Source organism: Rissa tridactyla, chromosome 3 (genome assembly GCF_028500815.1).
Source record: "Rissa tridactyla isolate bRisTri1 chromosome 3, bRisTri1.patW.cur.20221130, whole genome shotgun sequence".
Classification (NCBI taxonomy): domain Eukaryota; kingdom Metazoa; phylum Chordata; class Aves; order Charadriiformes; family Laridae; genus Rissa; species Rissa tridactyla.
In genome coordinates this window covers 97733529-97750749 of record NC_071468.1, presented here as the reverse complement: position 1 = coordinate 97750749, position 17221 = coordinate 97733529, and the positions used below count along the sequence as shown (strand labels likewise).

Here is a 17221-nt window from a genome sequence, read left to right as displayed (position 1 = left end):
CCTTTGGACTGTGAAGCATTGCCATAAATGCTGCTCAGAAGTGTTTCAAGGAACATACAGATTGCTGTGAACGCGTGCTGTGGGTGGCCCTTTTCGGTGTGTGTTTATTGAATGCCATGTCACAGTTAGGACTCTGTTTTATGTTGTCACATATGTACATACGTGAAACATATAGTGAAACTAAAACACTGAAGTTTGGTCTAAAACACTGCAATTGACACAATTACTCATCTTCGCATTCCTTTGAAATCCTTCTCCTTTTAAATTTACCTTTGTGCTTACGAAGCGCTTGCTCTTGATTCCTGGCTTAACAAAATACTTCATATTATGACTAACAGCTTCCCAGAAGAGCCCAGTTTCTTGTGTAACATATAATTAACAACATCATCAAGAGTTTAGAAGTCCAGGTGTTCATTTCTGTTCCTGGCAAATGAACCATTTCTGCTTCACTCATATTTATGAGGCCATCGCAACGCTGCAGTACAATGAAACCTTGGTATTTCCTCTTTAAAATATCTGCATCTTATTTATCAAAATTCCTTCCACTCAGATATTTCAAACATACTGGTCTTATATTTTATAGACCATATCAATTTCCTGTAGCAACCAGGGAATGCCCCCAGTTTGTACTTAGATGAATGTGTTAAAAAAAATAGAAAAAAGAAATAAAGGCTGATTACAGACATGGTAGCAATTGAACATCTTTTGCCTTTTTTTTTTCTTTTTTTTTTTGAGGTAAAGGAAAAGTGTCCTAAACTCTGCTTATGTTTGTGAGACACAATAATAGCATTTTTAATAGTTTAGGCTAAAACTATTTGACTTCTATATCATGTTAACATGATTTGGCCACATTTCTATTCAAAGCATTATAATTATAATCAGAATTCTCTTTCATTTTAAAAGAGTTGAAGTATGGTGATACGTACATCTCTCTAACTGTCTGAGCACAAGCTTTCTCTTTGGATCGAGCAAGCACCACAGACTTTAATTTAAGTCTTAGATACTATGAAACGACAAATCTCCCTGGATGTCAGGCAGTTCTAGTGCTAACCTAATCCTCACTTGCTTCCACAATGAGGTGTTGATACATCTTCCTGACCCAGTTTTAAATGCAGAAAAATCAAATATATAGGAAGTATTTTAAAAAGCATTTTACAGAAAAAAAAGTTCCTAGCACTGTTGAAGAATGTGCATTCATTTGGTCTGAAATGGTGCTATTTGTAAACACTTTCATTCACCAGTGTGATCATAAATACTGGAAGAGATTTACAATTGGCAAGAAACACAATACAAGCAACTTTTTACTAAATTAAATGTGAAAATAAATTTATCTGACTAGGGTTTGAATTTGGCTGCTTTTCCACAAAACTACTAAAAAGCCACAGCTCAATAACTGGACTCAGTTTAAATGATATAGATCCCTTTATGTACAGCTTAAACAACCTAAGTCACTTGGGAGGTTGAGTCAAGCTGCCCATGTAGACATAGCCGCTGTTCCAAATTGTGGCATATTGATGATGTGCACTGCTAAATATTTCCTGTTTTCTATTTTGGTAGCGACTAAATTCTTGCTTCAGGCAACTCCACCCCCCTGGGTTGAAAGTCATGGAGGCATTTAACTCTTCAAATCAACAGTGTTTGGTTATGTGATAAATGCTTGCCCACACACCCACAAAGCAGCACAGAGATGCAATGGCAGGTGGGGAAACTCAATTTAATACCCTGCCCCAGTTACTTCCAGCCCTATCCCAGGAGCCATCAGCCCACCAGAGGTCCATCTCTGCAATCCCAGAGGAGTATAGAGCCCAAAGGCAGGCAGGAACCCAAATAAAGGATTCAGAAGAAGGGACACCCTGTCTGGGCCCCTCCCAGGCTTGGGACAGCCTGGGAGGCTAGGGACTGTCAGCCCTAGTGTCCGGATGTGACACCCATCACAATGAGTCAACGTTGGCTGGAGCACCTTTCACAGAGAGGGTTGTAACTGCCATGGGGTATGGGACACATTACAGGATGCAGGTGAAGAGCATTCTGGAATAGCACAGGACTTATGGGATGTTTAAAGGAGGAATCAGAGGTGGGGAGGAGGGAATTAGGTGATTTGGGGAGGAACAAGTGTGGAAAAACAGAGGGATAAAGGGACAAAAAGGGCCAGTCCCATGTAAATAGCTGGCTAGTCAGTCCGCTTGTCTGGCCGTGTCCTTTGCCTGATCAGTGCAGCCTGTCCTCCCTTCTAACTTATATTATCATCCCCTGTCCCCATTGTCCCATTATGCCTTAACTGTGTAGCTTCTTGTGAGACAGGCATGACGCTATGATTCTATGATTCTATATTTCAATATATAATGGTCAACTTGCAGTCATAATAACACGGTCATCTAGTGATAAAAGCAAGGAAAGATGTGTAGTGAGAGATAATGCATTTTACTATATATATTTGGAAAAATGTACAAGCTTTTTGGAAGCTTTTCTTGATGTCTGAAACAAGCATAATGTAACTAAGATAAACTCAGAGCAACTGTTCCCAGCCTGCTTAGACTGCAATATGCTCCATCTGCTTCAGAAATGGAAGAAAAGTCCTTGTTAGTCCCAGGAGTTAGTCTCTTTTTCCATATTTATATAGGTTAGTTTCATAGAAGTTACTGTCTCTCCTTAAATTTGTCCTCGTTTGTCATATTTACGGTAGCCCTGTAGTTTTCTCACTTCTAGAATGTCGTGCATTCCCCATAAAATGATGTATTTTTAACTTGTCGTGCTAAGTGGTTTGGTTTGGGATTTTTTTTTCCCATTTAATAGTGACAATAGTTTTATTATGACTTTTTCTTACCTATTTGTAGAGATCGATGTTGTTCTTAGTGTGACTTCCAACCCTTAACAGATGGCAACTGGAGCTCTGATATGGGTGAAACCTGTAGCAGTGGGCTCATTTGTGGCTCTGTCCACACCTTTATTTATCTTACTTTGTCTTTTGTAAATAATCTCTATTGGTAGGAGCAGCAATGCTGGCATGAAATCTGCAGTTCTTTTTGGTACACTTGCTATATTAATTTTATCAAGTAATCATAGTAAGATCTTGCACATTTCTTGTTGATGAAGATCAACTATTATTTGATAATAATTTAGGAGAAACAAGAATTTATTCATTGCTTCAGACACAAAGTAGCATGCACTTGGTTACTAATCTTAATAGTACAGACAGTATGAGGTTTATCTTAAATGGGAGATGATTCCCCAAAAATGTGTCCACCCAGACGTTAGATTTTATGGACCATTTCTTTCTAGTAAGTTTATTATCTGGGCCACTCATTTTTTTATATAGTAAACAACTAAATTTTTCTTCTGTTTCTAATATAATTTATATTGTTCTACCATGGTCATTAGGCAATGTATCGTTATTTTCGAATACCTCACCAAACGTATGTCTTTGATGCTGCACCCAGCCTTCGCTGCATTGTGGCTCTGTTTCTCCTCTCTGTTCAGTTTTAGGAAATGTGATAAAAAGGCCTTTTGAAGCACATTTTGCTTCAATGCAAAGCCCAGCTTAACAAGTCTTCTGTCTGTGCTCAGTTTATTTCTATTCCTTCTAAACTCTTAAGACACGGTTCAATAAAATATTTTTTGGTATTTTAAAAGTTTTTTATGTTGTGGGATTATTGACCCTAGATTTATAAACTGTCCTACGAAGCTGGGTATTCTTCCCCATGTTGCTTGCTTACAGTAATGATCCAGACAGAGTTTTCCCTTTGCACTCAACAAAATTCCATTCTTTCAGTGCTTTCAAAGCCTCTGTAGTCTAATCAAGCTAACAAATTTATGTACTTTCTCTCAATTTAGACTCTCTCAATTTTTACTCAGACTCTCAATTTAGAGACAGGTAATTACAAAGAGTTGTGGAAGAGCCTCACTGAACAACTACACAGAAAAAGAGTTAGATGATACTCAGTGTTGACAGATGTAAATTGAAGTAGATTACAGAAACAGTCCTAGCCTTAGATACAGAATGGTGGGCTCTGAACTAGACATCAGCATTCAAAGACAGAGGTGTTAGGAGTTTTAATAAGCAGTTTCATGAAAACGTCAGTGTACTCATAAAAGGAAATAAAACGGAAGAAATGGTTAAGAAAAGGACAGAGAGTAAACCAGAGAAATGTCAAACATGAGTATATAAAGCAGCGGTATTATCACATCTTGAATAGTGTGGTCAGCTCTGGACCCTAATTTTAAAGAGGATGCAGTGGAACTGGGCAGGAACAAAGAAAGGCATCCTGGATGACTGAAGATACAACACGGCTGGTGCCCCAGAAATGACTGAATCAACTTGGACTATTCAGAAATAATTTTGGGAGGGTTATAATAAGGATATATATAAAATCAGGAGAAGCATGGAGAAGGTGAACCGGGAAACATTCATAAAACACAGATCAACTCTGAAATATCCATTCTAACACAGAAGCTTAGCAATCGGCGCATGTAAGCAAACAAATGAAAGTACTTTTGCACAAGCCGTATACTTAAGCTCTGGAGCTCTTTGCCACAGGATGCCATATATCAAGTTTACATGGACTCAAAGACAAATCAGAGAAGTGCATGGAAGAAGTCTATCATAGATAGCAACCCTAGCACATGAAGCCCCCATGTCTTGTGCTGCTGCAAGTTAAGAAAGATTATCAAGGAAGTATCATACTTGTTTCATACACTTGCCTACATATTTGCTATTGGCTATCAATTATCAGGGTTAGATGAAAACATGGATAAAACATAAGTGCTCATCTACTGAAAATCTTGGAAATTGAAATTTTAAATAAGAGGTAAATATGCATATAACGTGAAGAAAGAGGCAAGGCAGACTTTGATCCAACCTTAACATTGCTAATATTTATTTTAAAAGGCACTTCATATGCACTGCTGAATCAGCTCAGAACCAGTGATTATTTTCTATATGCAGATTTTTCAATCATTACTGCTTGCTGCATTGAGTGTTAGGGGAAAAGAATACCTTGGATATTCACACACAGGAATTTCTGACCTAGAACAATCATTATAATCAATGCTTGAGGAATAAATGCCCTTCATTTGATAATATTAGTCAAAATGACCTATTTACTTAGCTTTATTAATTTCCCTTCATCCTGTTTCCTGTTTCATAGCAAAGCACTTGGTAAATTTTAATTTGTTCCTCTTTTTGACCTCAGAAATGAACCAAATTTTAACACCTGGTGATATTTTTACAATCCAGAAAGTATTGTTTATACACTCCTTTTATTTACAAAATGTACGAAGCAATGTTTCCCTAAGTAGAGGAAAAAACCAACTACAGGATAAATTTATTTCTCCAAAGGGGCTCTCAGTCAGATCTCTGTCTCAGCTTTTCTCCAGGTGAATTACTAAAAAATCAGACACTACCTGGTATTCCCTAGCTTGTGTACTTTCAACTTCTTTGATCCATCTGTCTTCCTTTCTTTGGCCGACACTTTTATGAAACATCAAGCAGGGAGGGTGCTCAGCTCAGACATTCTTGGCTTGTGGCTGGATTCTGGGCTATGTTTGTAGGTGGGGTGGTGGTCACTTTCAGTGTTTTGCCTTTAAAGCATTTGACTTGTTTCTTACCACAGCTTCTATGAATGACAGAAACTATGACCAATGCATGAAGAATATGGTTCTTACCATCACTGCAGAGGATGCCAGATCTTCCGTATGGACAAAGGCAAACAGCATCTCGCCTGGACTTTGGAAAACATGTAGCACCATTTCCACATGGATTTTCATCACAAGTTGCAAACTGGCAGAGTTTTCCAGAGTACAGTTTGGGGCATTCACAAAACCAATTTTCTGCATCACTGACAAATTTAAATTAAAAACAAAAAAAATATGTATAAGTACCGAAATGCACTTGAAAAAACAAGATGAGTTTTAGACTTACAGAAAATCAGTGACATTTGACTTATGGTTGTAATGTATGTCTGATGTTTTTACTCTTTTTTTTTCACTTGCATACCTGGCATTAGAGATGCCAGAATGCTCTATCAGTAACTTGAACTGACAGGTTCTTTTGGGCTTAATGTTATATTTTAATTCATCTTTCCTTTCATGGTAAAATATGTGACTTCTCTAATGTCTCACTAGTTAATTCTGCTGCTGCTTTCATAACATAGTCAAAATAACTGCTACAGAAAAACAGCTCTTCTAATATATCTGAAAAAAAAAGAAAGTGAAAAAAAAAAAGTAAAGTTACTAGTTTACTTTGCAAATGGAAACATCAATTTGACATTCAGGTATTACATATAGCTTGTAACAACACAGTAGGATGTAAAGAAAAACTGAAATATGAATACTTACAGTAGTGATTACACTGAAATTGAACCAGAATAAACAGGTAATATTTCTACTTTCAGATATCTTATATCCTCAGTCATAGAAAGAATATTAGAATAGGCAAGGGAAAAAATAAATTGTAATAATTCTTGAGGGGTGATAAAAACAAACGTTTAAAAATGTGCATATTCTGTTTATATGAATTATCTTTTTTTTAGTATAGAAAGATAGCACAATGACAGATATGGTAGGAAAACCAAAATCAGATAGGAAAAGCAGGAGCGTAAGACATTCCCATCTACCACTTATTATAAATATAATTTCATTAAAGGTCTTATTTGATCTTCCCCTTTTTTTATGACTGAAATTAGATGACAGCTAGATAGGTCAGTTCATATGATAACTACACGTCCTTGGTATTGAACAGAAACATGTCTGTCTTATATTTGATAAGGTCACATGTGCCCGTGGGTATGAATGCAGAAGACATGACGTGAGCTGTATCAAACCACATCCGTTATGTTTTTTCAGATAATGGCATAATCATTAGAATGTTCAGTGATAAAATGTCAAATACATGTGATTTCTAAAAATCTGCTCACTGCTTATAATATCCAGGCAATCAGGTTAGAGGAAATAATCTGGAGCTGAGAGAACTCCTGTATTTTTTAATAGAAGGAAATAAGTAGGTCTTGTAACAGTCTTTGTGCATAGCAGTTGATTAGTGTGTTTCTAAACTGACCACCCGCAGTTCCGGGGAGCGAGAATCTCAGCTGGAGAGTCTACCAGAATGAATCTCATGAATAATGCCTCCAGACACCTTTGCAAAAGAAAATTGCTATCAGCTGCAATAATAAATTTCTGTGTGTAGCCTATTCTATTTATAGATCTGCTGCAGACACCAGGAGAGGAATGTAAATGAGATACTGGATTGCTTTTGTTTGTGCAGCATCAAGAAGCCTGTCTTCAACGGTTTTAATATCAGCATTACACAGTTCAGCTAATTAAAAAAGCAATAATAAACTGAATTCTTCCTGTAAATCTACAATTGATGGTGGTGATCTCTGAAACTAGTTATATCAAATGTGTTTCTGTTTGTTTATAGAACAGAAGACACATCATTGCTGCTGACTGCCAAAATACAGAGACTTTAGTCTTCACCTTTAAAAAAACAATTTTCATACATTCTTCTATTGAGCTGTATATGTCAAGATTGGCCATTTCTTTTTATAGCTTTACTTTTGCTATTTTGAAGAAGATTAAAAATAACAGGTCTCATAACAAATTGTGAGGAGTTTACTGTTATCAAGATAAGCAATGTTCTAACACTTCACTATTGATGGCATAACATGCTAATAACAAAGAAGAGTGATTCCCGATAAGGCAAAGAAAACAGTTTTTGAAATGTTCTACAAAATAATACAAAGCTTGAAAATATAACAGCTAACTGCACAGAAAAAATAACACAGGCAATTGACAAGAATTAGTATACTGAAATACAAAGTCCCAAATGACTTATTATTCTCTCTCAAAGCAGTCTGTCACTGTACTTGGTTAAGAGGAGGACAAGGTCTCCCATATTCTGCTGAATTAATCTCAGCTGCAAGAAACACATAAATGCTTGAATGACCAGGGACTTCTCTCCTCCCAAGTGGACTTCACAATTTCATGGTATCCTGCTATCCTTTATAAATGCAAGAAGCAAATGAAAGGCGATAGCAAATAGAATGGTAATATCTTTTGCCTATGCTGTACACCTGTGAATGGCTCTAAGAAAAAGTTACTGGATAACTACATACATGAGCTGAAGAAAGTGAATAATGTGTGAAAGAAACAAGGAAAATACCAGAATTTTGAGGCTGTAAAATTAGAAACAAATTTGGAATGTTTTGCTGAAATGTGTTATAAGTCTATATTAGTGCTTGAGTTCAGATCCAGGGCATGGTTTTGAAATAAACTTCCTTGCTGTTTCCAGTTGAAATGCCTTAGTTCACATTGTGGAGTGGTCTCAAGAGTACATGAACTCAATTTCTTTTAGACAAAACTGCACCAGAAGATTGTCTCACACTTCAGGTACTCCAGCTGTTAATGGGCACCCAGTCCATGGGGCCAGACCAGGTCTAGCGTAAGTAAAAACATGAAACATGAATAATGGGATGTTGGGTCCTCAGCACTAATCAATCTGCCCGGTAAATCTACTCCCATGGAACTACATTATCTGCTTATATGTATGCAGATTTATAAGCCATCAAAAGAAAATCAGGCAGCTATGGTACATATTAAAAAAGGCTCCAGATTTTAAACTGGGGTACTGACAAACTCCAGAAGTAGATAGAGAAGAAAACCTAACCAGGCAGAATCATATGAAGGAAGAATGTCAAAAACAGTAAGAGAAAATGGGAGAAGACAGAAATAGTGTAGAAAAGGAGTGGACGAGACAAGAACAATAGTCCTAGAGTATCATCACGTCAGGTCACCAGCCTTATGATATATGAGGAGAAAAGTGTAGGGAAGATGAACTGTTCTGTGACATTCTCATAATCCTCCTCTGAAATGGTAAGGGATACACATTTCGTTACCATTTCCCATGTTAAAATATTCTTTTGATCTTTGCTCTAGACATTAGATTGGAAAGAAAATCATCAAGAATCATTTGCATGGTATGACATCATATTGGTAATTCAATAATACAAATACTTCTTGAATCAGCACTACACCAATGACCTGATTTAATGAAATCAAAGTTTTGTGTAAGATTGACACCTTTGGGATGCCAACAGAGGTTTGGATAACTTTTTTTTTTTTAGATATTGCACAATACAGAGTAGACTGCATCATAACACGTTAACAAGACAGTCACCGCCATATTTAAGCACAGTTTTTGACTTTTAAGCTAATTCTGTTTTTAAAAGAAAAGATTAAAATCCCTCAGTACAATGGGTCATAGATGACATTTGTACTTTAGTGATACAGTGCTGTGGTTCTGCAAAGCATAGTATAATTTTCTATAAGCCTGTGCTTTTTCCATCTCTAAAGTGGGAATGCTGTGCTCTGTGACTCCCACTGAAAGTGCTGTACTTGCCATTTGTGTAGTCATATGCAAGTGGGCTTCCCTCAAAGGAAGAGCACTCAACACCCTTTAATCATGACAGTGCTAAGCTGAGAATGTAAAAAACCTATGTCACAGTGGGTTCAATATTTAATGATGCAAGTTCTTTTAGTGCTCTCACTATAATATCTGGGATAAAACTATGGAAGTTGGAGGGAACAGTTTCCCAAGCTTCTTCAGTTAATAAATAGTACATTCAGTACTATTCAGTAATTCAGTTTCTTTTAAATTTGTTACTATTATTTATTTCTGGTGCCAGTTGGTTTAAAATTACTGGAAACTGAAAGGAGCATCATACTTCATCAGTTTAAACTTTTAAGTTGAATTACACTTCATGCAAAGACTCATTACATCTCTTTCTAGAAAATACCAGGATAATGTAAAGATGATTAGGATCTTCCTTTGAAAGCTTTGTGTAACAGCCAAATCCACAGAAACTCATTGCAGCTAGAAGGATAACCTTATCTCATCAATAATCTTAAAAATATCAAAGGACAATATATAAAAGAGGTATTTCTTCCTTGCGCACAGCAGGCATTTTTCTAGTATATAATATATCTGCTAATCTTTCCTTGTATTATACAGCTCCAAAAAATCAATTCAGCTTTCCTGCTGCTTTAGTACTTTCACCCAGGTTTCCTCAATTACGGTACCTTCTCTAGATCTGACTGCTTTTGTTAGCTTTACTGTTTTGAATCCTTTTTTCCTCTATCAGGAATTATTATTCCACAAGCTCTGGTTACTCACTTCAAATTTCCTTTCCTTTCACTGAAAGCACTTTCTAAACTGCTTCTCTTTATATAAATAACCACTGACAGGCTCTCTTTAAACCAAGTCTAAATCACTTGTGAACTAAATTGGTTTTGAAAACTCCTAGGAAAAATATTTCTAGATTGGTTGGGTGCACTCATGGAAAAAAGCTTTTACTTTAAATTTTCTTTGAGGCATGCTTATACTCAGAGTTATAATCAGAGTCTGTGGTTCTAGCACAGACTAAATAGGAGCTCACATTTAAGCAATACTTCCAAAACTCTGATCCAGGTTAGAAGTATTGAAGTAGGAAGGTTCCAATTCCAATTCAAAAAGAACAGGAGTGACAACGAGGTGCCAGCACCTCGCTTACCTGCTGCCAACATACAATAAAAAGACCACTGCGTACAAAATGGTTCATCTCAAACAGAAAATTAATTTATAGGACCCAACTAAGAAATATAATTAAATAGATGCTTGATCCATCATAGTCACACAACAATGAGCATCTGCTCAATCTTATCATTAAGCATATGTATATGAGTTTCCTTGAACAAGAATCCACTCCTGAAACAATATCTAAACCTTAGGAAGTTCACTGGAGTTGTACTTGAGTTAGTTTTGACTTGGGAAGGACAGAATTGGGTTTATCAAAATGATGAACGAGGAAGAGCTCTTGCTTATTGGCAGAATATCTATTTCAGACCTTCAAAGATGTCATTATTTTGGGGAATTTAGGATTGTCAAAATTTATTTTAAAATGTAATCATGCAAATATCTCACACGGTACTATCTAACTTTTCAGGATCATGAAGCGTCTTCTGGAGTCTTTTATAAAGCCTCTTTAACCCCCATTTTTCACTCAGATGGTGAATATACAGGTGATTCCCCATCATGAAGGATACACATCCATTAACTAATATGATGCATAAAAAGTCCTGTCCTGTAATGTGACAATTATTACCATTCCTGCAACACAAGAGGATACACAACTGTGGTATCAAGCACTTCTGAACACCTAACACTTAATGGTGAACAGTAAAAGATCCCTCAGGAAAAAGTACAGCAAGCAATGGTTGGTGAGAACAATTTTTGTGGGCAACAATCCATTCCCTGGACGCATCTAGAAGAGAAATAATGTCCTGTCAGGCTGGGTCCACTGCGAGGGCTCTAATTAGTTCTGACACTACTCCTTTCCCCAAACTCCTCAGTCTTCTCAGTTAAATCTACATTTTCTCTTTCCTTGTGTAGTATGGGGAAAATAGTAAACAAATGTTATTGTTTGCTAAAGTGTATTTATAAAAATGAAAAGAATGTTCTGAAAAAGTTGAAAGGCTATGATTTGGATAATAAAAAGTTAGCACTTTATGGAACATGGCTGGCAAAGCACATAAACATTTTCAACAGCATAAGGTAGAAGCCAGATCTCCTCTCGCTGAAATCATATGCTGCCTAACTCTTGTTGTCTTTGGAAAATCTCTCATAAATCCTTATGACAGAAAGTTTCCAATTGCTCCCAGCAGCCCCTAGAGCCCTAAACAGCCTTTGCTTCAATGTATCTGCTACTTGCAGCAGGGCTGGTGAGTACCATATACAAAGCAGTAACACTGATCACAGGTGGGCAGCATGTGGCTTGCTGCACTGTTTTCATTAATGATACATTCATACTGTTACTCATTTCTGTTAGAATTTTGTAACAATCATTTAGCACAAAAACATTAATTACTTCAATGTTAGATGAATTTATAGGTTGCAGAACTATGTAATTTAGCAATTTCCAAGATTTCAAATCTCACAGATTTCAGTCTCCTCACAGAGCAACTGTAGGTAACTACACTGATCATGAGGAACCACAGAATCATAGAGTCATTTAGATTGCAAAAGATCTTTAAGATCATCAAGTCCAACCATCAACCTAACACTGTCAAGTCCACCACTAAACCATGTCCCTAAGTGCCACGTCTTTTAAATACCTCCAGGGATGGTGACTCAACTACTTCCCTGGGCAGCCTGTTCCAATGCTTGATAACCCTTTCAGTGAAGAAATTTTTCCTAATATCCATCCTAAACCTCTCCTGGTGCAACTTGAGGCTATCTCCTCTTCTCCTATCTGTTGTTACTTGGAAGATGGGACTGACACACCCCTCGCTACACCCTCCTTTCAGGTAGTTGTAGAGAGCAATAAGGTCTCCCTTCAGACTCCTTTTCCCCAGGCTAAACAACCCCAGCTCCCTCAGCCGCTCCTCATAAGACTTCTGCCCCAGGTCCTTCACTAGCTTCATTGCTCTTCTTTGGACATGCTCCAGCACCTCAATGTCCAATAAAGAGTGGAGATTCTCTTTAGCCTTCCTTTTGTTTTTAATGTATTTATAGAAACATCTTTTATTGTCTTTTATGGCAGTAGCCAGATGTAGTTGGCTTTTGCCCTTCTAATTTTCTTCCTCCATAACCTTACGACATCCTTGTAGTCCCTCTGAGTTGCCTGCCCATTTCTGCAAAGGTCATAAACTCTTTTTTCCTGAGCTCCAGCCAAAGGTCCCTGTTCAGCCAGGCCGGTCTTCTTCCCTGCTGGCTCATGTTTTGGCACACAGGGATCGCCTACTTCTGCACCTTTCAGATTTCCTTCTGGAAGAATGTCCAGCCTTCCTTTGGCCTTCAGGACTACCTCCCAAGGAATGCTGTCAACCAGGCTCCTGAATAGGCTGAAGTCTGCTCTCTGGAAGCCAAGGTGGCAGTTCTGCTAGCCCTCCTCCTTAATTCTCTGGGAATTGAAAACTCTATCATTTCATTATCGCTATACCCAAGATGGCTTTCAACCATCACATTATCCACAAGTGCTTCTGTGTTCACAAAAAAAGGTCCAGTCGGGCACTTTCCCTAGTTGGCTCCCTCACCAACCGTGTTAAGAAGTTATCTTCCACACAATCCAGGAAACTCCTAGACTGTTTCCTCTCTGATGTATTGTATTTCCAGCAGACATCTGGTAATTAGAAATCCCCCATGAGAACGAGGGCTAGTGATCATGAGACTTATCCCAGCTGCTTATAGAATATTTCATCTGTCTCTTCATCCTGGTTGGGTCGTCTATAACAGGCTCCCACCATGATATCTGCCTTGTTGGGTTTTCCCCTGATTCTTACCCATAAACTCTTGACACTCATCACTATTGACAAGTTCCAGTCAACTCCAGATACTCCCTAACACACAGGGCTACCCCACCACCTCTCCTTCCTTGCCTATCCCTTCTGAAGAGTTTATAGCCATCCATTGCAGCTCTCTAGTTGTGCGAGTCACCCCACCATGTATCCAGGAGATGGATAACAACAAAATTGAGGAACAAAACCTTGAATAGTTTGTAAAATAACAGCATTTACTTTGAATTCACAACATAATAATTTTGAACTCTACTGACTGTAGGCTAAATCCAGAACTGTCTGCTGTGGAAAGAGAAAGTTTATGTAAATCTAGGTGTTCATTATACTTTCCTCTCTTTCTCAGTTTCTTCCTAATATTTTTTTTTTCTGTTTGTAAAACAGATTTTTTATGTTTTTAGTATTTTAAACTTTCATAGACGCAAACTCTTCCTATCCCGTTCTGAATTCAACTTATGGAAAGAAGTTTTCACAACCATTTCTTCATTGCATTGTCACTAGTTCTACTCATTTGCAACTCTAATTATCAGTGGCTCAGCATTTCCTTTGTATTTATTTAGCACCCATTACCCTTTGTATTTTAAAAACAACCTTCATCATAAGGAGTTGATCGTCAGTGCTTTCTTGTAAGCCTGGTTTACGTAGAGGGCTGGAAGCCAGAAATCTCTATGAACTCACATAAAAGGGCTTTGAACCTTCAGGACATCATCATCTTCCCTACAGTGATTTGCTCTGTTCACACAATTACTTCCCAGTACCTCCAGTTAATTCAAATGCACAGCCTTCTTTTCAATCCTAGGTACTGTCTCAGGTCCTTCTAGTTTCAACTCAGGCTCTGAACTTTCTGCTTCTAGCTTAACAAAATGGAAATCATTTTACCATATGTGTGTAAGACAGTGTAATATTTACATAGAAACATTAATGTTTATAAAATATGTAAAATGAAATACATCCTAAGCTATGAATAAAAACAGCAATTACAAAATATTCTATGAAAACCTGACATCATTGTAATTAGACAAGGTAAACCATAGCTGCTTTGAACTGATATAATCTTTACCATTCACTCTGGATACTCACTTTTCTAACAATCGTACAAACACCACAAGAGATAAATTCCAAATGAAAGAACTTCATGGAGGAGAATCTGAATTGAACCTTTCTCAGAGGGTCCATCTTTACACATTATGTCTTAACCCTATTTTTCTCAGTGCTTGCCAAAAGAAAATTTGTACCTTGCTTGTTCATTTCTTAATGAAAACATAAAACTGGGTGCACAGGCATGCACTCTGCTTTTCCCTGGACAGCTAACAGACCCACAAGAAGTTTTAACTGGGACAGAGCAGGTACTATGATAATGCTTTTTCACAGAAGGGGATAAATATGAGCCATAGTTTTACAACAATATTTTAGCACTCATGAGAAAATCATTTCTCTCTACTTCACCTATTCAAAGCTTGCACGTAGTTTCTCATTTTTAAATTGTATTTGTTGTCTACCCATGGGCCTTGGAAGCTTGTTGGTTTTTTCTGATTCTTTAAGCTGTCACAGGAGAAGATAATATTCCTCCTTACAAATCATGCCTTGAAGCAGTAAACATTTGTGATCAGATATCCTTTGTGTTTGCACAATGGCTAATGAAATGTAGCCCTGTGTTGCTTCTGCCTATGCATTACAGCTAATATGATTAAATAGTAACATAAACCAATATATATTTTAAAATGTACTTTTCTTGTGCCATGTCATGGTGTAATTAACATACTAAAAATGCACCATTGACCTAATCAGTAAAGACGGCAGTGATCAATAAAGATCACAGTGCAGGACACTGCAGGACAGAACTTTTACACGTTCTTTGAAAGAATTAACTTGATATAACTAAAAGTCATTTGCCTATAGAAAATGTTTTTTCAAGCTCCTGGGCAGATGACATTAATGGCTGTATATACAGCATAGGAGGCTGTAGCCTCTCAAATACTAAATTCTAAGTATGTTGTAGGCTAAGTTTATTTCTATTAACACCTGAATCTCAACCTATTATAAAACTTGAGGTGATATACAAACAATATGAGCAATTGCACTTACCGTATTTTCTACAAATTTAGTGCGTACACAAAGTGGTAGATTAGCTGAAATTCTCTGGTTGGCACAAACTAAATAACGTAAATTTCCTTATCAATGACCAAGATAATTTCTCTGCCTCAGAAGGTAATTCACACTTCTGTGCCTTTTCAATCTGTGGTTTCTTTGACTGACAAGAGCTCTAACTCTAATATAGGTAACTCCTAGAGAACTGAAATAAGATTTTGGGAAGTTCTCAGAGCTTTGTACTGCCCTCAGACTAGAACATCATCAGTCACATGATGCAACTGAATTGGTGGGTGAAGTTTGAAGGACACCAATTTTCAGGAATCACCTCACATATACTGGGAGATAAAGTCTAGAGCTAATTCTTATCTTAGTCCAACAGTGGTGCTTCATCACTGGAGATATATCTAATTACATTGGAAGCATGGAGTGTGTGCTGCTGCAAATGCAACACAGACCACTCCTGAAATCCAGGAAAAAAAAACCCTCACAAAACTAAGCATCCTAGATCTCTGTGGTTGTTAGAAGAATAGTAAAATTGGCTATCATCAGGCATTTCACTCTCATGTTGAATGTAGTATAAAGACTTCCCACTACAACAAACTAGCATTTTTTTGATTTCTAAAACAAAATGTCTATCCTCTGTCTGTCTTTTTCTTCCCATTTCTTTGAGATTCACTTACTTCCTCACTTCAATTCAGGCATCTTCCTCTACTGTCAGGAATAAGAAAGGAGAAGAAAGCCACAGAACTGACTTCTTGTGCAACCTTTCTTTGGGGTGCCACCAGCCCTCAGAACCAATAAGAAATCACTGCAGCATAGGATTTCTGTTTATGCATGAACTGAACTGTAGGAGTTTAAGGAAAACTTCATAGATCCCCATTGCCATGGCTCTATCTGAATATCTACAATTAATTCTGACTAAGCTATTTCTTTAAAAGACATCAAAGGTAAGTCATAAAAACTGAAAACAAAAAGCAGTTAGGAACATAAGCGCATTTGAAGGACCAAATCATGACCTGTCTACATCTTTCTCCTACTGCAAATTAAAGATAACACATAGGAGACTGCACAAACATTTTTTGAAGACTAATTGCTTATGCTTGCACAACTATTTGAACATGAGAAGTGCAAGAGAATTGGTGAGTCCTAGAACTACTGACAACACTGACTGAAGTCAAAAGTTAGCAATCACTGTGTGCTTTCAATTTTTTTTTTACAATATCATCTTTATCAATAGGTTGAGTTGTTCTGTCGTGTAGGTTGACCTTTTACTTTGATTGCTGCCTCAGCTCTGAATTTCACACATTCCTGGATGAAGGCTATGACTTATGAAGGATATAAGGTGCCCTAAAAACTGTGAAATCAAATGCCATAAAAATGATTGATAGCGTTTTTCAAATGTGCAAGAACTGTAACTGTTAGAGTTTTTCCATTGTTGAGTACTAGCATAGTTGGGTGACACACCAGGCTTAACTAATGCATAATTCAACAGAAAAAGTCTGTTTTGCAGCTCACCTTTATAATTGGTACAAAAGGGCATTTGTGTACCATTTTCTCAAACAGACCTAACTTAAAATGCGATGAGATTAGTCTCTCTAGCTTGCACTCAAGAGGTCAGACAAACCAGGCAGTCTGACTTATTTGCAGCAAAAGGTGAATGACTATCTTGAAAAAGTAAATTACAGGAGAATTTATGTTAGAGAAAAACCACTGCATGACAGCACCATTAGCAGTACTGTTATTTGCTTCCAGACTTCCTTCAGAAAAACGAGTCAGATCCTCTTCCGTGATATCATGATGCTGATCCATT

The 17221-nt window shown here is 37.2% G+C and overlaps 1 protein-coding gene across 1 annotated transcript in view; it reads right to left on the bottom strand.

The window, feature by feature from the left end:
- EYS (eyes shut homolog) overlaps positions 1–17221 on the bottom strand; it is an 874211-nt gene that overhangs the window by 62915 nt on the left and 794075 nt on the right. Inside the window, exon 42 of the mRNA XM_054197017.1 lies at positions 5662–5834. Coding sequence (XP_054052992.1) covers positions 5662–5834 — 173 coding nt within the window. The remainder of the gene's footprint in view (positions 1–5661; positions 5835–17221) is intronic.